The 25,377-nt window shown below is 56.8% G+C and overlaps 2 protein-coding genes across 3 annotated transcripts; one reads left to right on the top strand and one right to left on the bottom strand.

The window, feature by feature from the left end:
* Nucleotides 1–9,683: 9,683 nt before the first annotated feature.
* Nucleotides 9,684–16,263, bottom strand: USH1G (USH1 protein network component sans). 2 transcript variants are annotated; one of them, XM_043585212.1, is made up of 3 exons: nucleotides 15,549–16,258; nucleotides 12,117–13,334; nucleotides 9,684–11,229 (listed from the first exon to the last, which is right to left on the bottom strand). In XM_043585212.1, exons 1-3 carry the CDS (start codon nucleotides 15,710–15,712, stop codon nucleotides 11,226–11,228), a joined length of 1,386 nt encoding a protein of 461 aa, XP_043441147.1. In that variant the 5' UTR covers nucleotides 15,713–16,258; the 3' UTR covers nucleotides 9,684–11,225. The 2 variants fall into 2 exon arrangements, with proteins under 2 accessions (XP_043441147.1, XP_043441148.1); XM_043585213.1 differs by lacking the exon at nucleotides 9,684–11,229 and having other exon boundaries at nucleotides 12,113–13,334; nucleotides 15,549–16,263.
* Nucleotides 16,264–16,744: 481 nt separating this feature from the next.
* On the top strand, nucleotides 16,745–25,319 carry OTOP2 (otopetrin 2). Its single transcript, XM_043585214.1, has 7 exons — nucleotides 16,745–16,971; nucleotides 17,147–17,493; nucleotides 18,209–18,345; nucleotides 19,384–19,442; nucleotides 19,919–20,052; nucleotides 21,623–22,500; nucleotides 24,335–25,319. Exons 2-7 carry the CDS (start codon nucleotides 17,181–17,183, stop codon nucleotides 24,503–24,505), a joined length of 1,692 nt encoding a protein of 563 aa, XP_043441149.1. The 5' UTR covers nucleotides 16,745–16,971; nucleotides 17,147–17,180; the 3' UTR covers nucleotides 24,506–25,319.
* Nucleotides 25,320–25,377: the final 58 nt, after the last annotated feature.

The following is a 25,377-nucleotide window of genomic DNA, read 5'->3' on the forward strand; positions in this document are numbered from 1 at the left end:
AAGAAGTTTTTGTTTTTGTTTTTTAAGAGATAAAAATCAGGGGCACCTGGGTGACTCAGTCGGTTGAGCATCCGACTTCGGCTCAGGTCACGATCTCATAGTTTGTGGGTTCAAGCCCCACATCGGGCTCTGTGCTGACAGCTTGCTCAGAGCCTGGACCATGCTTCAGATTCTGTGTTTCCTTCTCTCTGTGCCCCTCCCCTGCTTGCGCTGTCTCTCTGCCTCTCAAAAATAACTAAATGTTAAAAAAAAAAAAAAGAGAGATAAAAGTCAGGAAGTAGACATCATCTGTAAATCCAGCAACATTGAAGTGTGGGAAAGCAGGTTGGGGCTGGCATCTCTGTTCTCCTGGCCATGGGGGTTGGCAGCTGGGCATGTGGGGTTGGGAGAAGCACCTGGTCTGCCAGACTCTGTCCCATTCCTCTCTGGACCCCACACACACCTTCCTTATGTTTCCTGAGCTTCCTCCATAAACTTCAATCATACTTACACACCCATCACGCCTGGCTGATGTTTACCAGCTGATGGACAGACCAGAGTGAGTCAAAACAGGCTGCCCGAAGGAGAAGGGGCTGGGGCTTGGCACACAGACGGTCCCTCCTGTTCTCTGGACGACACCCATTCCCTGGGGTCTCACACAGTAGGTGGCACATAGTAAGTATTCAGTAAACATTGGTTGAATAAATGAATAGATGCATGAGTGGAAAGATTAGGAAGACAGGCTCAGGAGAAAGGAAGGAGGAGATAAAAGTTAAAAAAAATTAGATGATGGGGGCGCCTGGGTGGCTGGGTAGGTTGAATGTCCGACTCTTGATTTCGGCTCCGGTCATGATCTCATGGTTCGCAGGTTCGAGCTCCGCATCAGGCTTCATGCTGACAGTGCGGAGCCTGCTTGGGATTCTCTCTGCTCCTCCCCTGCTTGTGCTCTCTCTCTATCTCTCTCTCTCTCAAAATAAGTAAATAAACTTTAAAAAGACACGGGTCCTAACTTGAGACGGGTGAGCCCTCCTCCCAGGCCCCAATGGGCAGGGTGCCTGGGGACCTACCCAGGCAAAACTGGGGGGCAGGGGAGCTGTATAGGGATGGTGTTAGAAGATGCTGGTTTTGGCCTTCCAGGGACCTCTGGAGTTCCCCACCCGGGGGCAGCTATGATTCCTCCCTTTTGCAATTCACATATTTATTTGCTAGGGTTCATTGGGGTTAATTATCATTGTGGTTGGGGTGGGGTGGGAAGGAGCCTTGCCCCAGCCCCAGGGCCTGGAAGGGGATCGTGAGAATCAGAGATAGGTTTGGACACCTAGAAGATGGGTACTGGGAGGCTTGGGGTGGGGGTGGGGGGGACATGGGGTGGATTAGAATGGCACCTCCCACCAGCAATGCACCCATTTCTAGGCTCCAGGCCTGGGTGGCTGGATCTGTAAGCCTTCCTTGTCTTCCGCCCATTCGTGCTACCCCCCCAAATCATCAAAGCCCAGCGAGGCTCGACTCCAGGAGGCAAGCGGCATTATTCACAGGGGCGGGGCCGAGCACTCTGGAGGACAAGTGGCCAGGCCGGGGCTCAGATCTTGATCAGCTGAGAGTGGGACCGGCATCCCAGGTGCCCTTGGCTCCAGCAGGGCAGGGCCACACCGATGGACTGTCAGCATCAGCCTCACCTCCAAGGACCCTAGCCCTGGCCCGCCACAGCTGCCTGTGCTGTGCATCCCACCTTCTAGGCCACCAGCCGCTCTGCAGGAACGAAGCCAGGTTGGTGATGGCCCAGAGGGGCAGGCCAGGGAGTGAGACAAGTGAGGGAAAGGGGGCCAGCCTCGAGCTAGTGGGGATGCTGCTGAGGCTCTGAGACTGTCAGCCTGTCCCCACCTGGCGGGAAAGGACACTGAGACCCAGGCCACCTTTCCAAGTTATAGAGCAAGCTAAGTCCTTGAAAATCCAAGGCTGGAATTGTTAGCAACCCAGACTCCCGACCGGTGAGGTTTTCCAAGGATCCCTTGGTCCCTCTCACCGTGTCAGGTCAGCACCACAGTCCAGTGTGTGTGAGTGACTTTGGGGCATAGATTAGCCTGAAGGGTGTGTTGTTGGGCCTGGTGGGGCCAGCGCCAGGGCTGGAAAGGGAATGAGGGCCACGATTCTTACACAGTGTGGAGGCGACTGAGAACAGTCTACTGTCTACTACAGCAGGGCTCTGGACTCAAACACACCCACGTTTGCTCTTGCTGTGTGACCTTAGGTGAGTTGCTTGACCTCTCTGAGCCTCAGGTCTCTGAGAAGGTGATTTGCAGTGGATGAGGGTGATACTACCTAGCTTACTGGGTCGCTGGAGAAAGTAATAAGATCACTTCTGTACTACGGATATCAATGGACCATAGGGCCAGTGCTCACGGTAATGGCATCGCTAAGCCATTCCTTGTGCTATGGTAATTATAACATTATTGTTATGCTGAATATTGATATGACTGAAATCTAACATCTATTGGCTGGGGTTCAGGGGCATGATGCCTCCTCCCACTTCTGTTCTACAATACTGAACCGGCTGTACAGAAGGTGTGGGGACCAGGGAAGAGGGAGTTGCAGACAACCCGGCATGTGGGTTCTCGGTGCTTCTAGCTCAGGGATGCCCAGGCCTGGCTGATGCCCACCGAGCCCTCCCCATCCCCAGACTCCTGTCGACCAGGTCCTCCGCCTACAGGGTGTCACGACCTGAGCTAAGGGCTTCATATAGTGTAGCCTCCCAACAGGCCTACAACGTGGGGTTTGGTTAGCTCCACACTCACAGGTGGAAACTTGGAGGCTTGGAAAGGCAACTTAGCCTTCCCAGCAAGTGGCACAGCTCAGCATCCCAACTGGACACCCCGGCTCAGGGGAAGTTGCCCACCCAGGCCCCTGGGGTTCTGACCCCCAGCAAACCAGTCACCCAGAGAGGGTTTGGGGAAAGTTTGGTGGGAACCCCCGATTCAAGACAAGGGATGGGATGAGGACAGGTGGTGTGGGTGGCTGGGGCTTCAACCTTCCAGGCTAAAGGAGCTGCGGCTCTAAATATAATAAGTGAGAGAAGGAGTTGAAATATAGACCGTAGACAAAGTCATGGAGTCCTCTGTGAGTGTGTATGCACACACGTGCACACACATGCACGCACACACGTGCACACGCCCCTGTCCCGGGAAACTTGGCCCTGAAACGAAGATCAGCGAGCAAAACCACAGACACACACAAGCACGCTCAGCTCACAGGAGAGCTCTGGGTCCACTGCACTCACCCTGGGCTTGCATAGAGTCAGTGCCCTCACGCCCATCACACACACACACACACACACACACAGGCACACACAGTGGAAAGCAGTCAGTAGTAGATCTCGAGGCTGAGCAGGAGTGAGGTAAACAGGAATGGAGGCAGAGGGAGAGACAATGAGTCCAGCCTGTCCCTCCTCCCCCCTCCCCAAATCCTGCCTGCTGAGCCCCTGTTCTGACCTGGGGAACCCACAAGCTGCCCTTGTGCCAGGTGAGAGCCTGGGGAGGTGGCTCAGGGAATGGGGTAGAAAGAACCAGGGTTTGGGGTTTGAATCCCACAGCCCTGATGCTTGTGCTCTTAGGGGCTTGGAAAAATGACCCAATCGACATGAGTCCTGGTTTCCTTACCCATGAGGTGGGGCAATGATGCTGTGCTCAAGGGTTTGCTGTGCCTGGTATGTGAAAGTGCTCTGAGAAGACAGCTAGCAGGGAGTGGCAGTGTAAATGCACCAGAATTGACACCCTGGTTTGGGCACTTGCTGGCGGGTCATTGGCTCTCCTGAATCTCAGTTGCCCCATCTGAGAAATGGGGCTAGTAAAGAATGCCTTCCTGCCCTTGCCCACTTGAAGAGACTGTGAGGGTGCTGTGACTCTGTGGAAAGGGGACAGTGGTGTTGGGGGCCAGGGGTCAGACTGGCAGCTACTGTTGTCTCCGCCCCCTCTCCTCCCAGAGCAAGCCCCTTCCCCTGCCGACCAGGGCCCCATCAACTACTGTTCAGGGTCCAGAGGAAACGCTTCTCAGGAGTGTGCATATCCAGAGCAGGGAGAGGGTCCCACAGCCCCCCAAAATGCCCATGCAGACCCACGTGGGCCCATGGAACAAAGAAGCCACAGTGAGAGAAGGTAAAAATGAGATTTGTAGCTTTAAAAGCTTTCCAGGGCGCACCACACTGGCACACCCCAAGGGCCTTTCTCTAAAGACCAGGCATTAGGGGCTCTGAATGGACTTGCCAGAAGTTTCCCTACCTCGGTCTCCAAACTCCATCAGACTTAGTCATTCAGCTATAGAAACCCGGGGAGCAGCTGGTCCAGAGTGCAGCTATGCAGAGTCAGACAGACAAGGAGTCAGGCCCTGTGTGTGCTCTTACTGGCTGTATGAGCCACACAACAACCTAGTGTTCTTCAGTCTCGGTTTTCTCCTCTGTCAAATGGGTTAATTGACCCCCTGTAATTATTAAATGAGGCTGTCATGTGAATTCATAGCCATCACAGATGTAAAGTGCTGACATACAGCAGGTGCTCGATAAATGCTCACCATCATGATGAGACATGGCACAGACAGGAGCCAGCCTGTCTGGGTTGGAGCCCTAGCTCCACCACCGCCAGCCCTGTGAGCTTGGGGATGTTTTACAAACATCTCTGCGCCTTGGTTTCCTCGTCTGAAAACCAGGAATCACAACAGCCCTGGAGACCATGTGACTAACACACTTGAAATGCTTGGGTCATACTGCGTGTTACTACTATTATGGATGGGAGGTGAGACTCAGGTCAGAGACCCGTGCTGTGTGCCTGCTGGGTGCCAGACAGCTCTCATACAGGAACCCCAACAGAGAACCCACTTCGCAGATGGGCCTGGGTGGCTCAGTGGGTTAAGTGTTCAACTCTCGGTTTCAGCTCAAGTCATGACCTCACGTTTTGTGAGAGTTCAAGCCCCACATCAGGCTCTGCGCTGACAGCACAGAGCCTCCTTGGGATTCTGTGTCTCCCTCTCTCTCTGCTCCTTTCCTGCCTTTGCATGTGCACCTGTGCAGTGTCTCTCTCTCTCTCTCTCTTTCTCCCCCCACCCCTTAAATAAACTTTAAAAAAAATGGGGGCACCTGAGTGGCTCAGTCGGTTAAGCATCCGACTTTGGCTCAGGTCATGATCTCGCTGTCCGTGAGTTCGAGCCCCATGTCAGGCTCTGTGCTGACAGCTCAGAGCCTGGACCCTGCTTTGGATTCTGTGTCTCCCTCTCGCTCTGCACCTCCCCTGCTTGCATTCTGTCTCTCTCTTAAAAATAAATAAACATTTTTAAAAATTTGTAAATTTAAGGAAGGCCATTACACGTCCATATTAAGGAAGAAGAAACACAGCAGTTAAGTGACTTGACCAAAGTCATTGCTTTGCCGTGGCAGGTCTGGGATTTGAACCCATATGCATAGTCGCTATGCTGCCCATGTAGTTCAGGCATGACTTCAGTGGTGTTAATGCTGGGTTCCAGGAAACCTTAGGGATCCCTGGGGGTGCCTCGGGCTGCTGAGTTTGAGGTGTGGGGTGAGGAGAGGAGGGGCCTTTAAGGACAGGCTGGGCTCCAGAGTTCTGGTTCAACCTGAGACAGGACCAGGACCAAGATGGGGAGGGGGACAAGGAGCCTGAACGCATGGGAAGACAGATTGAGAGAAAGACGCCAAATCTGCTCCTCTCCTCACACTTCTGACACCAAATGTGGGCTTTTCCCCACACCAACAACCAATTCTCCAACACTGGGCACCAACCAACCTGCAATTTGATTCCATTCTGAAGTTGACTACGGGTTAGTGTCAGACTCCACAGATCCCAGGGTTCGGTGCCACAAAGACGCCCTCACTTCCTGGGGCCCCGGGCTACCTGCACTTCTGCCCAACTTGGCTACAAATTTGGGGGTTCCCAGAACCTGCCCCTGAGCCTCAATAACTTGCTAGAAGAGCTCAAAGAGCTGAGAAAAGAGCTTTACTTACATTTATCAGTTTGTTGTAAAGTGTGTTATAATGGATCCGTATTAACAACCAGATGAGGAGATACATAGGGTGCAGAAAGCTCCTGAGTGCAGGAGCTTCTGTCCCTGTGGAGCAGACACTACTCTCTCGTAACACGGATGCATTCATCAACTCAGAAGCTCTCTGAACCCCGTAGTTTAGGGTTGCTTATAGAGGTTTCATGATGAAGGCATGATCGATCATTAATCCAATCTCCAGTTCCTGTCCCCTCCCCAAAGGATGGAGAGGCACTGAAAGTTCCAGGCTGCTAGCCATAGTGACAAACCCCCATCCTGAATCTGTTCTGGAGCCCACCCAGAGTCACTTCATGTGAACAAAAGATATTCCTATCACCCAGGGACTTCCAAGGGACTCGGGAGCTCTGTGTCAGGAGTTGGGAGCAGTTCCCAAACATACATTTCTTATTATGTGACCAACAGCAAGGGAGACAGAGGTCTAGGAAGACAAGGCAACAGAAAGAGGGGATAGAGGAGAGACTGAGCAGGTGCCCTGTGTTACAAGGAGAGATAGGGCAGAGAGACCAAGGGATAGGGAGACAGAAAGGGGGACAGGCAGACTCCCTAGTCACGACAAAATGCTTCAGACCCTTGCTTCCCCATCTGGGCCGGCTTTTACCCTCCCACACAGCCCCCCAGTATCTTGCCCAGTGGACCCACACCCCAACTGGCCCTCTCTCAGCCCAGCCCCTCAGGACAGTGGGTCAGCCCAGGTGCTTAGGCCACTGAAGTTGCCAACATCCTCCCCCCACCCTGCCATGCCAGCCTGAGTCTGGCATCTGTCTAGACCAGGCATGACCAGGTCAAGGGGACCTAACACCAAAAACAACTCCCACCAATGGAGTGCTTGGGAGGGAGGGGCAGGGGGCGATATGCCATGGTTAGGCATATACCACGGAACTTTGTCTCTGAGGCCTGGTTTGTCCACCTAATAGCTCTGTGACCTTGGGCAATTCATATCCCTGCTCTGACCTTCTGTTTTCCCACCCATAAAATGGGGATAATAATCATAATATAGTCCTTGTTTTATAGAGCTGTGGCTTTATTGTGAGGATTGAATGTATATAAAGTAACATAAGCACCTAACATCTTATACGTTCTCAACATTAATAGTAAAAAAACATGAAAGCTTACCTCTGGAGACAGGAGTGGCTGAAGGGACCCGGTTAGGGAGCCTGAATTTTCCTTAATTTACTGGGACCTAAATATGTTCCAAAACCTCTCTGATGCTCAATCTTTTCATCTATGGAGTGGGGCTAAAACTCCTCACCCACCTACCTCACAGGAATAGGGAGAGTTTTTGATAAACTCTAACGTTCAGAGAGTAGTATGATGGGGTCAGGCCAATGGACCTGTGATTCTTCCTCCAGAAAAAATGCCCAGCTCCTTGGGCAGCCCAGGAACAACTCTGATTCCCCAGGGGTCTTCCCACTGGATAGTGACCCATCCTTATCTAACCGACGATTCCTTAGCCAGTGGCTGATCCTCAACTCCCCCAGTTGGTCGGAACGGGATGCCTTCAGTACTGTCTCCAGGAGCTAGTGTGATGGGTGGAGTGGCCTATGGGGCTCAAAAAAGCAAAACTGCTCTCTGGAAAGGCCTAGGACTTACCTACGGTTGGGGGAGGGGGCCACAGATGCAGTGAGCATCTCATGGGCCCGAGACCACCAATAACCGGTCATTACTAACGGGTATTGAATACCAGGCAGGTGTGCTAAGTGCTTTCTTGTGCATTAACACTGCACGATCATTTCACCTCCTAATGATCCATGGGGTTAGCACTGTGAGTATAATAAGTTATAGCCACCTATTTCATTTGAGGAAATAGACCCAGAGAGGCTGAGTAACTTACCCAAGGCCACACAGCTGGGAAGGGCCAGAGCCAGTTTTGCCGCCCAGATCTGGCTGTCTCCTGAGTCCTGCCATGTCCTGTGCAACCCAGGCTTATCTCAGAGGTGACACAGGCATGGCCTGGGAGCACAGGGCCGTCGTGCTGTCCAGAACTGGTCTCACACGGGGACAGGAGGCAGCTGGCACCATGGAAGGGCATCAGGACACTTAGTGCCACTTTGCTCATTTGGCTGCTCTGCTATCTACCGCCAGGCCCTTGCCCTCTGGGCCTCAGTTATCTCATCTGTAAAATGAGGTTGTGCCACATACCCAGAGGCCCTTCCTGCCTGATTCATTCTGACACCTCCATCTCCATCGAATTAGTAATCCCGTTTATGATGTGACTTCAGAGCAGTCTAGGGCATCTTAACATGGGGTCCCTGGACCTCTTGGAGCTCCAGGAACTGCCTGGAATTATGAACGAAATTGTATATGAGTGTTTGCCTGCCCGGTGTGCATTTTTCCAGGGAAAGTGACCCATATTATTAGCAGATGCTAATACCAAAAGGCTAAGAGCAATGGATTTTTCTAAACTTTCCTCGATCTAACCTCGATCTAAATTTTAAGGGGAATGGGTCGAGAGGGCTGAACCCCTTACCACGTAAAATTCTTCCCTTCACTGTGTTTAAAGTCCCCTCAGACTTCCCGCAGCTGCACCTGCTCTTGTGCCTCAGGCTTCCACCCTCGGGCCACACTGACCCATGGAGACCCCAGCCCCCAGTGCTGCGGATTAGCCCCTGCCTCTACGCTGAAGTTCCTATCTGCTGTCTTGTTATTCAGTCCTCACCCCCCATGTCCGTTTCCTGGAACAGCGGCGCCACGACTGGCCGGTCTTTCCTGAGGTAGGTGCAGTGACCAGGGTGGCCAGTAGGGGTCGCAGGGTGGACAACCCTGTGGAGCATCCGGCAGAATCCCACCACTCTGCTGGCCCCCTTAGCAGCCTGGGGGGGGACGGGGCAGGAAAGTGTGGCAGCAGTCAGGAGGCTAGTGTTCTGAGTCTGGATCGTCCCCTTGGTAGGCCTCCGTTTTTCCATCTGTAAAGTGGAGGGAGATGACCTAGAACCCCCAGATGGTTGCTAAGCAACCTTCCCGCTGGGACATCCTCTGGACCATTCTGATTGATGCTGGAGGAAGAGAGCTGTCTTGAACTCCCTTTAGCAGAAGCACTTGACCCAGCATCCTTAGGGAATGAAATAAAATGGTTCCAGGGCCCTTTCTCAGGCTTGACTGAGCAAACAGAGGCCCTTGTCCTACAGCTTAAGGAGAAGCCTTACCTCTGGGACAAAGGAAGGTTCTAAATAGGGCTGCCCCAAGAGCTGCCTGGGGTGGTGAGGGAAATGGGGACTGCACTGGTGGCCTCCCAGGGTGGGCTGGAGCCTTGAGATGAGGGCTTATGGGGCCTGGGTGATGAGTGGTGGCCTCCTTGGGTACAGCTTCTGCCCATGTCTGGAGAAGGCCAGGCAGGCCCCATTGGAAATGGAGAAAGCTGTCCTTAGCAGCTGCAGCCTGGACCATCCCCCCCCACTCAGCTTCCAGCTTGCCTGTCCCCATTCTTCTGAACCCTCCCTCTCCCTCAGCTCCAAACTCTGGGCCCAGAAACAGCAGGGTGAAGACCCAGGGATGAGGGAAGGCCCTGCAAGGATGCATGGGGGTGGGGCATGCCCAACCATCCATCCCTGGACCCCCTCCAGGGGGCCCATGAGGACCAAGCCCTCTTCGGTACACAAAGACCTTCTCCCTCTCCCACTCCCCAGTGGTTAAAGAACGAGACACAGGTGTGACAACGATACAAAACATTCTCTACAAAAGTTATAATGAGCCTGCGGGAGGGGTACTTTGTGCGGCAGTAGGAATCCCAGAGCCTGCCCCACCCCGGGAACTGGGAGAACAGGGAGGAGGCTGAGGCAGGACACAGGGAACAGAAGAGAAAGGGCGGCACCTGGGGCTCTGAGAAAGTCGAGTCGGCACTTGGGGGCGGCCCCAGGCCCAGATGACAGGGCAAAGGACTGGCATGGGCTCAGGGTGGCAGCGACAGGCCACCAAGCCCTCTTTGTGGGAACGGAAACCGCTCCCCCGTCCCCCTCCCCCAGCACAGACACAGATGCAGAGGGAGGCCTGTGGCATTCTTTGGGTGTCCCCTCATCTCCTGACCTAGCCAAGGGGGCCCAGGAAAGAGATGGGAGCTGCAGTGGTGCTCCCAGTGGGAGCGGGAGGGTCAGGGGTACAGGTCCGGGGCTGGCCTCCTCCCTGGTCTTACTGCCATCACAGAGCAGGGACACATATTGAGCTCCTGCTGACCTACCTACACAGAACCTCGCAGCTGCCCAGCCGCCTCCAGACCCGGAGGGAAAGCCACCAGCCAGCCCCCAGCACAGACACACATGCACAGGGCCCTGGGGACCTGGGGACAGTCAGCAGCTTAGATTATCCACATCCCCAGGCTCTGCCACGTCCCAGGACTTGCCCAAACTAGGCTAGACACCCAGCTGAGGCTGTTGGCAAATGCCTTTCTCCAGCCCAGGGCACGCCCGCCAGGCCTCAGGGCCATAATACTGCAGATTATTGCTCTAGCACCTTGCATCTATTGGCCTGACCCTCTGGGGTCCCTGGAGGGGGACCAGGCTGGAGGCAGGGTGAGGAGGGCAGAGTCAGGCCAGGCCCCACCACCAGGTGAGCTGGTGAGGGTGCCAGTCACCCCCACTTCATGCCAGCCTGGTGCTCCAACTCCCGGACATGGCCAATAGGTGAAGGAGAAGGGGGCTGGCTTGGGGCAGGAGTGGGGACCAAAGTCAGGGCATTTGGCTGAAGAGTCTAGCCAGGAACCTCCTCTCTGCGGTGTGGGGGGAGTGGAGGGAGCCAGCCCAAACTCTTCCCTTCACAAAAATGTAAGAAGTGAGCAAGTCTCCAGCCTGAGCACAGCAGGACCCTCAGAGGAGGGGTGGGGAGAGACAGCGGCCCCTGGGACAGGACAGGCCCCCTCCACACACACTCCCATCCAGCTCTAATGGGTATGTCGTCTATCCCCTGGGCCCCCAGGGGTCCCCTGCCCTTCCTCTGGAGCTGGCCTCCCAGGAATCCACATGTCCTTTAGGGCCATTCAGACGGGAGTGGCTCAAGGGCTCCTGGACCCCTTGCTGGTACCTCCAGACTACACCTCCGTTGTGGAGTGTGGACAGGCTTTCAAGGGAGATGACCCACATGGTCTTTGCTCCTGGGGAGGGGCCGGGGGGGCTTCAGGGCTGGCGACCGTGAGGACCTCGTGGCCTCACGGTGGGTTGTGGCAACTCGCAATTCATTTGGTCTGGAGAGAGGAGCCCCTGTTACCTGGAGAGAAAGACACAGAAACAGACTTCAGGTAAGGGCTTTCAAGACATCATTTTAAACCAAGACCAGTCATTTGGACGACTGACCCTCTCCTGGCAGGCCAACGGTCAGGGATGGGGACATTGGCCTAGGGGGTTCCTCCCCATCCCCAGAACTCTAAACCAGACTGCCTCCCCACACCCACCCCTGCCCAGCCATGCAGGGTAAAAGCCATAGACACCAAAAGGGGGCAGCAGCATTTGCTGGGCTTGTGGGATGCCCTGAGAAAGGGAGCGGGGCAGGGACGGCCACCAGTGCGATAGCAGACTTGAGCTCTCCCTGACAGCTTTTGAACGCGACAACTCTCCTTCCATGGGAGTCACCTAGTCCCCAGGCTCTAGAGCCACACAGACCGGGGATCAAGCAGCAGCAGGCCCTTGGGGTGAGCCGCTCAAACCCTCTGAGCCTCCACTTGCTCCCCTGGAAAATGGGGATGATACAGCCCCTGCACCCAGGAGCTGGGGAGGACTCAATTTAGGGACACATGCAGCGGTATCTCCAGCACCCAGTAGATGGGAGGGCTCAAAACATCCGGGCTCTGATTACTATGACTACTGGATCTCAACTGTCCCAAGACACCCATTTGGGGGCATTTTGATTATCTCCAAAGTCAAGGTGCATTTTACATTAGCTGTGATAAGAAGGCCTCCTCCCTTGTCATGAAACTGGCAGCTTCGTTTTCAGAACTGGGGGTAAACAAATTCAGTGGGACCTCTTGTAATGGATGGGGACTTAGATTTTATGAAATACGGTATTGACCCCCCCCCCCCCACATTCCCGAAAAGGCAGATCCCACCCGCAAGGCCTTCTGACCCCTTTTCCCATCCCCCAAGGCCCAGGACACTCACAACTCTGTGTCCTCCAGAGCAGGCGGGCGTTCCAGCGCCTGCCTCCTCCTCCTCACGGCCCCCAGAATCTTCTTGCGGGGCCCCAGGGGGACGCTGATGCTGCGGAGGTCAAGGTCGGAGCACAGCATCAGCGCTTCGAGGTCAATCTTCTCCTGCCGCAGGAGGGAGGCGAAGTCGTCCATGTGCAGGGAGGCCAGGAAGGTGTCCAGCGGGCTCGTCTCGGGCTCCAGGTCCTCATCCAGGCCCAGGTCCAGCTCGTCCCAGGGCAGCTCCTCCCCGCAGCTGCGGTCCTGCAGGCTGTTGGCACTGCCCAGGCTGTCGTCGTCCAGGCTGGGGGAGCTCTGCAGCCGGCCTCGCGGCGCGCCCCCGCCGTCCAGCGCCGCGTCCTCGCGGCCCAGCCCGTGCAGCCCGCTGGTCACGTAGTTCCGGCGGAACACCATGGTGCCCAGGCCGGGCCGCGTAAACAGGGAGTCGTGGCCTGAGTCGGTGCTGACCTCCGAGTGGGCAGGCTCGGCCGCCAGCGTGGCACGGGAGACGCTGTCCTCGTCCGAGAGGAACATGTCCCGGAGCGGGGAGCGGCCCCACTCCTTGGGGTTGGCGTAGGTGCCCTGGCGCACGAACATCACGTCGCTGCCCAGCTGCAGGCCCGACAGCGAGCGCACGCTCTTGCGGCCGTCCTCGGAGATCTTGAAGGTGCCCTCGCCGCCCTGCTTGCGCCGCTCCAGCTTCCGCTGGATCTTGGCCTTGCCCCTGGCCGTGCCGTGCAGCGTGGCCTGCGAGTAGGGCAGGTGGCTGCCCAGCGCCAGGTGCTGCAGCCGGCGGCTCAGGGTGCTGGACGTGAGGCTGGAGAAGCTGAGCGTGTCCGACCGCTCGGCCAGCTCGCGCCGGTAGCGCCGCTCCATGCGCTCGTGGTGCTTGCGCTGCATCTTGGCGCACTCGCGGATGCGCCGCTCCGCCTCGCGGAAGGCCTTGTCCTTCAGCTTGCCCACCAGCTTGGGGTTGAGGCTGCTCTGCTTGGCCGCGATGGAGTCCAGGTAGCGCACGCACTCCATGTGGCCCTTCATGGCGGCCATGTCCAGCGGCGTGTGGTAGTCGTTGTCCAGGCACCAGATGTTGGCCCCGAAGGACACCAGGAAGGAGAGGCAGTGCAGGTGGCCATTGGAAGCTGCCAGGTGCAGGGGCGTGTTGCCCCAGATGTCACACTTGTCGGGGTCACCCCTGCAGGGAGGACACGCGAGGAAGGGTGATGAACCGACACCATTTGGGGCGGGCAGGCGGCACTGGCTGCAGGTGTAGGGAGCTCCCGGCCCGTGTGGGCCGCCCCACGGGCACACCGGCGGGACCCGAGGGCCCGAGAGGTCTCCTCTGACTCGGGAGACACCAGGCAGACCTACACAGAGCCCGGGGGCGGGGGGAGTGGCCCCAGACTCGCAAGGGGCGGGGCGACAGAAAAGGCGGGGCCGGGGCGGGGCCTTCCCCAAGAGAACTGATGGCTGGGAATCTCAGGGGATAAATATTTGATGCCCAGAGAGACAGGAGTGAATTATTCATGGAGCCCAGTGGGGAGCTGGCCCAGAGAGGTGGTGGGCCAGGGCGAGTCTGGGTCTCTAGGCAGGCGTGGTGGTGAGTGTGGCTGCCGGTGCAGGGTGCCCACAAAAGAGGAGGAGAGGGTGATGGGTGCTGAGCCTGAGCCCTGGGTGAGTGTATGTGAGAGTGTGTGCCTGGGCGTTGGCGGGCACGGCCACGTCTGCAGGGAGCAGGGCCAGGCCTGGCAAGGCTGCGTGTGAGAGCAGGTGTCGGGTCTTGGCCTGGGCTGGGAGGGGAGTGTGGGGGCAGCCAGGTCGGAAGGGAAGGAGGAGGTGAGTCTGCAACCTGGGCCCAGCAGCCCTCCCTTCCCGGGGCTGCCCCGTCGTTGGGAGCCCTGTCAGGCAGGCTGGCTTGGGCCTGCCCAGGGGACCCACCCAGCACCCTCCAATCCCCTCCACCACCAGACCGTGCCCCCTTGGGCATGCTCCGGCTGGCTTCTCCAAGCGCTCCCCTCCCGCAGGGGCCTAGCTCACACTAATGAGGCCACAAGGCCACCCCGCAAGGCGGAAGGAAGAGTCACCCCCTTGTCTCAACAGTTCCCCCCCCACACACAACCCTCTCCATGCTTCTCCTACTGGTGCCAAGTCCTGCAGGACAATGTGGCAAGGAGCTGCTTGGCATCTGGCCCATGCCCCTTCCAACACCAACCCTTGCTGTCTGTAGGAGTTTGGGGACTTGGTGCACCGGGAAGCCACCGTTTTCCCCTCCTCCCATGGACCTCTCTGATGGGAGGAGCAGGACGGCAGGATCGCTGTGTGCTCTCTTGGTGTGGGAAGGGGCCGGTCTTGGCTTCTTGGAACGCGGCTTAGCTGCCTGGTGTCAGGGGCTGCTCCCACCTGCTGCCCGCCTGAGGAGCGGGGCCTCGGAGGGAGGGCAAGGGGGCTCCCCAGCCACCACACCCCACCCACCACATGTTCAGGCCACAGGCCAGCATCGGGCACCAGGGCCAGCTGGGCCCCTTTTGTCTCCACCGTGATTTCCCAGGGCCTGAGATGCTCATAGTAACCCTCCTGGGGCACGTCTTCCACTCCTTTTCCCTGGCCAGGCTGCCCAGGTGTCCAGTTCAACCAGGTGACCTCTCTGTAGAAAACCGTGGAGGCTGGGGAAGTTGTCCACGGTGTCATTCAGCCCCGGGAGCCCACGTCAGCAGCCCCGGACCCCGAATTCCTTAATCGCTACCTTCAAACCACTTCCCTGGCTCTGACACCTGGACTCTATGCCCACTCTTCCCCCCAAACAACTCCTAAGGGGGGGAGAGGGAGGCCGTCATGGGGGAGGGGCACAGAGGGAGTTAATGAGGTGGCTGTGTGGAGTGACATTTGGTGCTGTGGACAGTGCCCATAAATCCCGAGAATGAGCTGGGAGAGAGCTGTGTGAGCCCTGGCCTGCAGGGAGGCGCAGCACCGGCTGGGGGGGGGGGGGTGCCCTTTGGACCCCAGGCCCTCCCGAGTAAGGAGCCTGTCCTGCCACCACTTCTGCCCCTTCTCTCCCATCCCCACTCTTGCTTCCAGGGGTGACCCAACCCAGGAAATCTCTCCCACCTTCCCCTCACTCTGCAACCCCTCCTGCAATCATGGGCCCCCAAATGCCAGTCACTCCCCTCCTAGCCCCACATCCAGGTCACCAGGGTCACATGCCTCAAGTTGTGCCCCCTCCCACCACGGCGAGGCTCCAAGCTTCCACCTTAGCGTCAGTAGAGAAGAGGGTGGCTCAGAGGAGTGGGGGGAAGGTATCTTGGAGTCTTGGGGACTGCGTCTCAGGGTCTGGGAGGGGGCCCAGGACTCTCTTCTCCCTCCACCACCCCCTCCACCACTGGGCTTAGGCAGGGCCAGAGTGGGTACTCACCCTCGGCTCACGATGAGACGCAGGGACTCCAGGTTGCCATGGTAGGCAGCCCAGAGGGTGGGAGTCATGCCATCCTCGTCGGGGGCGTTCAGCTCCTTCCTGGTGGCCTCTTTGAGGAGCTCCAGATAGCCGTCCCGGGCCGCCCGGTGGTACTGGTCGTTCATGGCGCCTGACTTGGACGGGGAGGGCAGGGGGCACCAGGAAATGCCCCCCGCGGGGGAGGGCGGAGGGGTTAGGGCTGAGGCATGGGGTTGGGGGAGGGGGCCGGGCAGGGGCCGGGCCGCCAGCCCCCGCTGCCGCAGACGCAGGTTGCGGAGCGCCGGGAGCCGCCGCTACTCCGACATCTGAGCCGCTCGCCCCGGGAGGGAGGGGGGAGAAGGATCTCCCGCTGCCTGGGGAGCCGCCCCCGGGCGGCCCCTGGGTCCTAAACACCCTGCTCCCGAGCGCGCAGGAGTGACCCACGCGAGGCCTCGCCCTGTTCCAAAAGTGGTCACCTCAGCACCCCGCCCCATGAGGCCTAGTCTGCGGACAGTCCGGAGTCTGTCGTCACGGGAGCCCCCGCTCTGGGGCTCCCGATGTCTCCAACCGTCAAAGGGACGGGCCAAGGGCTGGGGAGGGGTGTCCGAGGGCAGTCTGGATCGCTAGGACAGTGGGCCTAGGAGGGGTCTGAGGACTGACCCCCAGACGGCGAGAAGCACCCTGCGTCCCGGCTGCCGCCACCGCCCCCCCCCCCCCACCGCGGGGTCGGGGAGCCGCGCTCCAGCAGGGGGCGCTGGAAGACTGGACACGGACTCCGCGCGCCTCTGGCGAACTTGATACCCAAACCCGGCTTGCGGCTTCCAGCCGAGTAGAAGACTCCGGGGAGGGATAGAGGAAGTAGGAACTTCGACCACTGTGAGGGTGTCAGGGAAAGGGGCACTGGGGTCCCGATCTTGGGGCAGCAACAGAGGGGCGCGAAGGTATAGGGCGCGCCGGGGCTGGGAGGGCGTCCGGGTGCCTGTGAGCCCTCGGGGCTTGTATCGAGCATCATCAGTGCTCGGGGCTCTGGGCGGCCGGGGTCGCGGAGCCCGAGGGCGCGGTGGGCGCCCGGGGCGGGGTGCCCTCTGGGTGTCGCAGTGCGGGGCTGCGCCCGAGCCGTGCGGCTCCGAGGTGACGGGACGGCGGGGGCGGGGGAGGGGGGCGCCTCTTAATGGGTAAATATAAATCTTACCTTATCTGGCTCCCGCGCGCTCTTCCCTAAATTCAGCTCGGAGAAAAGATGGATCATGTGAGTGGGGCTGAGAGATTTATGGAGCTGAGCTCCCGCGGCTGTAAATCACCCTGCCCTCCCCGGTATAAAGCGCCCGTCCAGCCCGCTGTGGGAAAGAGGAGACGCTCGCCACCCCCTGACCCCCAGCTCAGCGCGGGCTCCCGGCCCAGCCAGGTGGGTGCCCGGACCAGACGGAAAACGGATTGGGGAGTGGGGAGTGGGGACTTAGGACGGGGTCCGACGGGGCTCCCCGCCGCCGCCTTTCTTTCCCTCTGCCCTCGAGCCAGAGACCCAAGGGTCGCAGAGCCCTCGGGGTTGACCCGGGGTCCTGTTCGCTCCTCCTCCACAGTGACCCCCTCCAACCTCGCCCGGTCGCCCCTGCCATGTCCGAGGAGCTGGCCCAGGGACCCAAGGAGAGCCCGCCGGCGCCGAGGGCAGGCTCCCGCGAGGTGTGGAAGAAGGGCGGCCGCCTGCTGTCGGTGCTGCTGGCCGTGAACGTGCTGTTCCTTGCCTGCACGCTCATCAGCGGCGGCGCCTTCAACAAGGTAGCGGTGTACGACACGGACGTGTTCGCGCTGCTCACCACCATGATGCTGCTCGCCTCCCTCTGGACCCTCTTCTACCTCCTCCGGACCGTGCGCTGTCCCAACGCCGTCCCCTACCGGGACGCGCACGCCGGCCCCATCTGGCTTCGAGGTGCCAGGGGAGGTGGTGGGGGGAGGAAGTGGGAGGCAGGCGGGGAGCCAGAGGCTGGGACTCTCAGAGGAACTGTGGAGTCCGCGTCAAGGTAGGGGGCTAGAAAGTCCCTCCCCTCCGCCCCCCCCCCCCCCCCCACGCACACACCCGGGCACTAGATGTGGCTGAGAATGCGATGGGCTGCCCTTGTGAGAGAAGAGGAAGAGAAAGAATCTTGGAAGAAGAGTGAAGTGAGGGGTGGGAGGGGATTTCTCCGCCCTTTCTAAAGATTGAAAGAGGGTGGTCATGGGAGAGCCTTTGATGGACAGCAGAGAACAAACGCCAGCTGTAGCTGAAAGGCCCCCACATAGGGCCCTTCTTCCTCCAATCTGTGCAACCCCAAAGAGATAGCGGCTCAGTAGGATACCCATCCATCCACTCACTCGATCCTATAGTCATCCTTCCATCCACCCATTCATCGTTCCATCCATCCATTTATCCATCCATCCATCCATCCATCGTCCAACCATCCACCCATCCATCATCCAACCATCCACCCAGCCAGCCAGCCATCTATCCATCCCCTCACCCACCCCATTCATCTGTCCCTTGATCCTCCCACCTGCCCCACTCATTCTTCCATCCACCCAACCATCCAACCCACCACCCATCTAGCCATCCATCGCCAGATCTATAAACCATTGCCTCTGACCCATCCCCCACCCCTCACTCCCAGGCGGGCTGGTGCTGTTTGGGATCTGCACTCTCGTCATGGATGTCTTCAAGACTGGCTACTACTCCAGTTTCTTTGAGTGCCAGTCAGCCATCAAGATCCTGCACCCTCTCACCCAGGCTGTGTTTGTCATCGTCCAGGTGGGTGGGAAGAGTGTTCCTGAGTGTGGTGGAAGGAGCCAGCATCTGGCATGAGGTCAGGAGATCTCCACTCCTCTTCGACCCTGAGCAATCAAATAAGGTGGGGATAGGACTGTAGTGTGTATCCTATGAGTGCATAAATCCAGAAGCACTTGGAAATGAATATCCAAATGTGAGCTCCTACTTAGGGGTCTTGTGATTTCATTTCAACCTAAGCAGTGACAAAAGCAACATCTGGGATGTCTGGGTTGTGGCAGCTGCCATGTCTCCTAGAACCTGGCTTGCCCTCCCTGGGTGCCAGTAGAGGGCATCATTCTCAGCCCAGGGTCTCGCTGTGGGCATGGCCTGTTTGGCCTCAGCTACTGCCCATATGTTCTCTATTTGTTCAGGAAATAGGGTTCAAACAAGTTCAAGTATATATATTTTTTTATTTGTTGCATAAATAACACTGAAAGGTCTCATGATTGAGCTGAGGCAGGACTGGTCTTACATGGGACCAGATCAGATAGATCTCAGCCCTGTATCATGACCAGAATGACCACATGTAGGGTTCCATCTCCTGAAACATCACCCCTGCTGTGCAGATTTCCACAGTTCAACATACTTATGACTTTGGTACTTATATAGTTTTACTCTTTTACATTTTATGGGTTTGAAAGGTACTCGGGTAAAATGAAATTACAGATACCCCCACATCAACAAATACCATGACGAGGATTTATTGGCAACCAGGTGAGAGCAAGCATTTCAAGGAAAGAAAGGATGGAGGTGGGGCAGGGGATGTTGACCCCCAAAATGCCAAGAGTTTACAGGTAACAGTTTGCAGACTGTGAAAGAACACGAGAACTATTTTATATAAACAGTTCCATAGAAAGAAAGAAAGCTCCCAACTCCTTTTGTAAAAACTTGGTAAGCTAGTATGGGGGGTTCTTGAGGTAGAGAGAACATTCTGCTGGGTTTGGACATGGGAACTCCAGGGTTTAGCCCATCTGCAGAGTGAGTGACCTCCCCCCCCCCCACCCCGCTCTCTCTCAACAGACTTACTTTCTCTGGGTCTCCGCTAAGGACTGTATTCACGTCCACCTGGATCTGACCCGGTGAGTCCCTGCTCCACAGCTCAATGCCCATCTGGCTTGAGAGATGAGGGCTTTCCAACCTGGGGCATGGGGTCCACTTTCTGCCGCCTGGGTGTGGTTTCAGCCAAGGCCCCTTTGCTTCACCAGCAAGATTTCCACCATTTTGTCCTGTGCTGTGTGTATTGTGTATGTGTGTGTGCCTGTGTGTTTTGGTGGGATGGGTTGTGTGGTAAATTATATGTGCTTTCCTCTAGAAGAGGGAGCAGCAGTGGCCTGAGCCCCTGAACGCCTTCCCCACCCCACGCCCTCTCTTGGGTAGCCTCCTGGACAGACTTAGAGTGCCTTCCAAACTCGACTTCTCTGTTCACACAAGGGCCTGACCACTTTCTTGCTTCTCGGCATCATCTCCTAGTCTAGCTCCCCAGTTCTCCATCTGCCCCAGGGACCCACGAGGGGCCAGACTCCCACCGGCCTCTTTGCTTCCCCTCCCCAAACAGGTGTGGTCTCATGTTCACCCTCACCACCAACCTGGCCATCTGGATGGCAGCCGTGGTGGACGAGTCCGTGCACCAGACTCACTCCTATGACAGTTCCCACAGCAACACCAGCCACCACCGCTTCGCTCCTGACCGTGAGTGTTCACTCCAGATTAACCCTGGTCTGGGACTTCTAGGCCTTGGGTTGGATGCTTGTGCACCAAGACAGTCAGTCTCCCTTGCCCTCCCAAGCGAGGAGAGCCTCCCCTCCTCCAGGCTCCATACAGGCGTAGGTGACACCTGAGGGAGGGTGTCAGGGGGCATCTTCTCATTCTGGAGGATGCGGCCTTGGCCCCATGGTTCAGGTCTCCATTCCACCAAAGACTTGGGCTCCAGAATGAAAAGGCAAGGGTGATCAAAGTGGAGAGAAGTGAAGGGAGGCAGAGTTGGCTTGATGGCAGAAGCATGGGCTAGAGTCTGTCAAGAAGAAGCTAGAAAGAATAATCACAACGACAATAGTGACATTTTACTGACTCTGTATGTCAGGTGCTGTGCTAAGTGTCCTAGACACTTGGTCTTACTTAACCCTCACAACTTCCCAGTAAGATGGGCACTATTATTATTCCCATTTTACAGATACAGAAAGTAAGGCATAGAAGGTTAAATAGTTTACCCAAGGTCACAGAGCTTGAAATTGGAGAACTAGTGTTGAGATCCATTTTTGCTTTGAACCAATATGCTATACCGAGGAAAAATAGAGTCCATAGGCCCCCTGGTCCTAGTACTCTCGACTTCTGTAGGGTCTCCCACCAACCAGGACCAGACTAGATGACTAGGTCCATCTGGACTTTGCCTGAACACACACACGCACACAGGCGCGCACACACACACACACACACAGGATGGAAGGGTCCAGGAACGGAAAGCCTAGAGGAGAGCCCAGCACAGCAAGACTGATAAAGGGCCACCTTGCACATACAGAGAGTTCCTGAGGATGGTTTAAAACAACCCGGAGAGGTGGCCAACTTAACATACTGGGGCCCCGGGGGTGCAGAGAGGCGCATTAGAAAGGTATCTACCCAGGTGTTGGGAGGTAGGTCAATAGCCATACTTTACTTACGTGAGCCTCAGTTTCTGCACCTGCAAAACCAGCGGGCATAGTTCTGGGGATTGAAAGGGATGTTTGCCAAGATCCAAGGCATTCTATAAAGTGCACTCTGGACACGGCAAGGTTCTTATAGATGGGCTGCAAACCAAAATGACGGGAGGTCACAGGAGACTCCCGGGCAAAGCAGCTCACATTCTGGGCTGAGTTGGATGTTGGGGAGAGCTGCGAGGAAGCTTGAACTTTCGGGGTTCCCAGGAGGGCCACCATCTCTCAGGACCAGAACTCTCCTATGCTGGGAGCCAGGGGTGATTACTAGCCGGGAAGGATCGGAAATGTTTGCCTAAAGGACAAAGGGCAGTTCTGCAGTACAGATGTGTGTTCATCGAGCGCCAGCTACTATTGTTTACTGACATCTCTGGCACATAGTAGGCGCTCAATAAATACCTGGTACAATGAATGACCATGCCAGGCCCAGTGCAGGTGTTTGGGATAAGGTGGTGAACAGGTCCAACTGTGATTCCACCCTAACAAAAGTCAGTCGAAAGGTGAGGCTCTTCCGGTGGGGTGCCTCCAGGAAGGCGGGAGGGCAGTCCAGCTCTGTGCCCCTCTCTCCACAGCGGAGCGTGCAGGCAGCTCGGTGGGAGGAGACTGTCCGTGCAACACAGCCATCTGCCAGATCTTCCAACAGGGTTACCTCTACCTGTATCCCTTTAACATTGAGTACAGCCTCTTTGCTTCCACCATGCTGTATGTCATGTGGAAGAATGTGGGCAGGCTGCTGGCCTCCTCCGCCCATGGCCACGGCCACACCCCGTCCCGGGTCAGCCTCTTCCGGGAGACCTTTTTTGCTGGCCCAATCCTGGGCCTGATGCTCTTTGTGGTGGGGCTGGCCGTCTTCATCATCTACGAGGTCCAAGTGAGTGGGGAGAGGGGCCGCACCCAGCAGGCCCTGGTCATCTATTACAGCTTCAACATCATCTGTCTGGGCCTCATGACCTTGGTCAGCCTGAGTGGCTCAGTCATCTACCGTTTTGATCGCCGGGCCATGGATCACCATAAGAACCCCACTCGAACCCTGGACGTGGCGCTGTTGATGGGTGCCGCCCTGGGTCAATACGCTATTTCCTACTACTCTATTGTAGCCGTGGTGGTGGGCGCACCCAGGGACCTACTCGGGGGGCTCAACCTAGCCCATGCTCTGCTCATGATTGCCCAGCACACCTTCCAGAATGTGTTCATCATCGAGAGCCTCCACCGGGGACCACCCGGGGTTGAGCCTCGTGATACCACCCCCAAGGAGCCCTGCCGTGGCCTGACCTTTGCCAACCTGGATGCCCTCCACACCTTGCCTGCCTGCCCATCCACCCCCAGGCTGGTTGGTCCCAGCCCAGAGGGTGCTCAGGAAGCAGTGGCCATCATCTTGGCCCCCAGGGGACACTGGAGACGCCGGTGCCTGAAGGACATTTCTCTGTGTCTCCTGCTTTGCAATGTCATCGTGAGTAACTGAGGGTCGGGGTTGGGTGGAGAGATGGGGATGGGCGGGGGGGAAGAGAAGGCCAAGGAAGGATGTTCTTCCAGGTTTATTCACTCGGCCTTCTCTGTCTTGCCCCCAGCCCACTCGAAAACACTAAAGCTCTCCAGGAGAAAAAGAGGTTCAGAGAGGGTCAGATGCAGCCCCCAGGCAAACAGCATCTCAGGGCAGAGAGGGAAAATGAAATCCCAGCCTTCTGGTGTCTGGGCTGCAGATGGAACTGGAGGGGCCCCGGGAAATGCTGGCATGGGGGCTGGGTGGAGGTGAGAGGGAGCTGTGATGTGGAGTGGGGGTGCCCTCACCCCTAGGTAGAAGGTGTGACTTCTCCTGGGAACTTGTGACCAGCCTGTTTCTCAGGATAATTGGAGCAGCATCAGGAAGTAGCAGAGACCAGCATAAGTGCGAGCAGTCTCAGCAGAGCGCAGCTGCGGGCTGGCCTGGAAGGGGGGGTGTTCACAACAGCGCCCCCTCCCTGCGAATTCAGCAAAACCCCTTACTAAGAGAAACTCCTGTGTTAGCAAACCAACAGACTCCACTCCAGGGCAGAAACACTCTCCATGAAGGCACACCCCATTCAGGAAATACCCCTTGTGTGGCTATAACCTAATAGAGAAATACTCCAGAATGGATCTAATCCCCAGGAGGGAAAGTTCTCATATGTAAACATGTACTCGTGTGAGCACATCCCACATAAAGAACACGTCTTCTGAAGCTTCATTCGATATAAAAACGGCCCTCTCAGCTGCAACCTCCAACAGAATAAGATCCCTAATGTACAAACACCCTTAATGTGGGTCTATCCTGATGTTGGGCACATCTCCAGATTCCACGCCAGTGCACGCTATGGAAAATATACCAACAGGCCTGCCTTGGGTGCTTTCTCAGTGTGTCCCCACTGTGAATACTTCCCAACCAGCAGATAATCTGTTAAAGAAAAAAAAAAAAAAGAAGAAGGAAAAGAGTGATCACCAAACTTTGACCCTCCAGTAAAAGCAATAAGGCTCAAAACCTCCTTGTATCTTGGGCCAACCTGGAAGCCCGCCCCCAGCCTGGCCCCGCCCTCACCTTACGTCCCCAGGTCCCAACTGCAGGCTGAGAACCACCTTCTGGGAGGCTGTTTTTCTCCAGGTATCTGTTCCTGGGTCAACTCTAGGAACATTGTCTCCAACCCCTTCATTTCGCATGACCCAAAGAGGCTCAGAAAGGGGCTACAGTGAACTGGGGTTGAAGAGGGTGGGGCTGGCCCAGAAGCCGTCATTCTTTGCCTCATACCCCACACCCCAACCGTCTGAGCTCCAGCCAGAGAGGAAGCATGATTCCAGCTTTCACATCCTCCCAGACCTGGGAAAGGGGTGGAGCTAGAGAACAGAGATCATGGAGGGTGGTGGGGGGGTACACTTCTGGGTGGATCTTGACACACCCCCTCCCCCGCCCTGAGCCTGTCTGGTTCCACCAACACCGGGCATACATCTCTCCAGGGCAGAGCTGCTGATTTAGCCATTTGTACCAAATTCTCACATCATCTATCTTCCCCACCTCCGCATCTCACAAATGAGCCATAATAACAGGGTAGATGTGATCACAGGGGGAGCCCCAGCCTGGGGGTGGGCAAATTCAGTTGGCTGCATTTCCTGAGCTCACCAGCTCATTTCCCACTCACCAACACCCAGCCCTTGCCGTCCAACAAACTGGAAGGCTGGGACCCCCATCTTGCCACACCCCTGCCCCAGCAAAGCCCACAGAAATGACCCTCAAGGCCAGCCGGGCCAGGTCCTGATGCGCCCCTCTCTCTGCACAGCTGTGGATCATGCCTGCCTTCGGAGCCCGTCCTCACTTCAGCAACACTGTGGAAGTGGACTTCTATGGCTACTCGCTCTGGGCAGCCATCGTCAACATCTGCCTGCCTTTCGGCATCTTCTACCGTATGCACGCTGTCTCCAGCCTGCTGGAGGTCTACGTGTTGTCTTGAACCCCCCAGGAGAGACACGCAGGGGTGGGACTTGGCTTGTGTGTCTATTCAGAGACCCCACCCCCCCCCAGGAGAGAACCCCAGGCTGGCAGTCACTGTGCCACATTACCACCCATTCCCACTGGCCCCAGGGTAGAATTTTCACAAAAGTTATTTTTCCAGGATGAGTTTTTAAATCATAGTCAGGACATACCCACCCATCCCAGCAGGACCCTGGGGTATGGAGTGACCAGGGAAGGGAGACCTCTCCCCATAGTATCTAGGACCAGGCAAGATCTGCAAGTGTCTGTGGCTCTGGTGCCACCCCTAATCCCAGCCTTGTGGCCTGGCCGGGACTGCTGCCTGGAGTTGGAACCACCTGCAGTTTGCCCCTCCGCCCCCCGCTTCTTGTCTCAGCTTCCCTGTCTGAGCTGATTGCCAGAGAGGCTCTTGTGGGTCAGAGCTGGAAGGAACCCCGGAGATTCTCAAGTCTCAAGCTTTTCAGTGGGTGAACCAAGTGTGAGTTATAGACTGGCTACAGACCAGTACCTGGGTGCCTGGGAGGGGCTGGACGGGGTACCCAGGCTGCTGTCTTCCTCTTCCCCTTATTCTCAAATGACAAATACATTTGTTTATGTGTTCCATGAGGCATGAAAGGTTAGGAAGGACCGACCTGGTCAACTACCATTTTACAAAGAAAGTAACAGAGGCCCAGAGAGGCAAAGTGACTTGCCCAAGGTCACAGAGCCTTTCCGCTAAGCATAATGATTTTCAAACAGCAGAACTTCTTTTTCCTCAAATAAAATATTTCAGGAACCCAAGTTTATAGCATAAACAGGGCTGTTCTAGTTTAAAAGGTGTCGGGGGACACAGAACCTTACAACAGGGCCTTA

This window comes from Prionailurus bengalensis, chromosome E1 (assembly GCF_016509475.1).
Source record: "Prionailurus bengalensis isolate Pbe53 chromosome E1, Fcat_Pben_1.1_paternal_pri, whole genome shotgun sequence".
Taxonomy (NCBI): domain Eukaryota; kingdom Metazoa; phylum Chordata; class Mammalia; order Carnivora; family Felidae; genus Prionailurus; species Prionailurus bengalensis.

What these genes read in the sequence shown, in the direction of transcription:
- USH1G (XM_043585212.1), bottom strand. Translation starts at nt 15,712, where the DNA reads ATGAACGACCAGTACCACCGGGCGGCCCGGGACGGCTATCTGGAGCTC. An exon ending in CGTCTCATCGTGAGCCGAGG is followed by an intron (nt 13,335 to 15,548) that starts GTGAGTACCCAC and finishes TCCTCCCTGCAG; the next exon opens with GGGTGACCCCGACAAGTGTG.
- OTOP2 (XM_043585214.1), top strand. Translation starts at nt 17,181, where the DNA reads ATGTCCGAGGAGCTGGCCCAGGGACCCAAGGAGAGCCCGCCGGCGCCG. An exon ending in CTGTGTTTGTCATCGTCCAG is followed by an intron (nt 18,346 to 19,383) that starts GTGGGTGGGAAG and finishes CTCTCTCAACAG; the next exon opens with ACTTACTTTCTCTGGGTCTC. An exon ending in TCCTGCTTTGCAATGTCATC is followed by an intron (nt 22,501 to 24,334) that starts GTGAGTAACTGA and finishes CTCTCTGCACAG; the next exon opens with CTGTGGATCATGCCTGCCTT.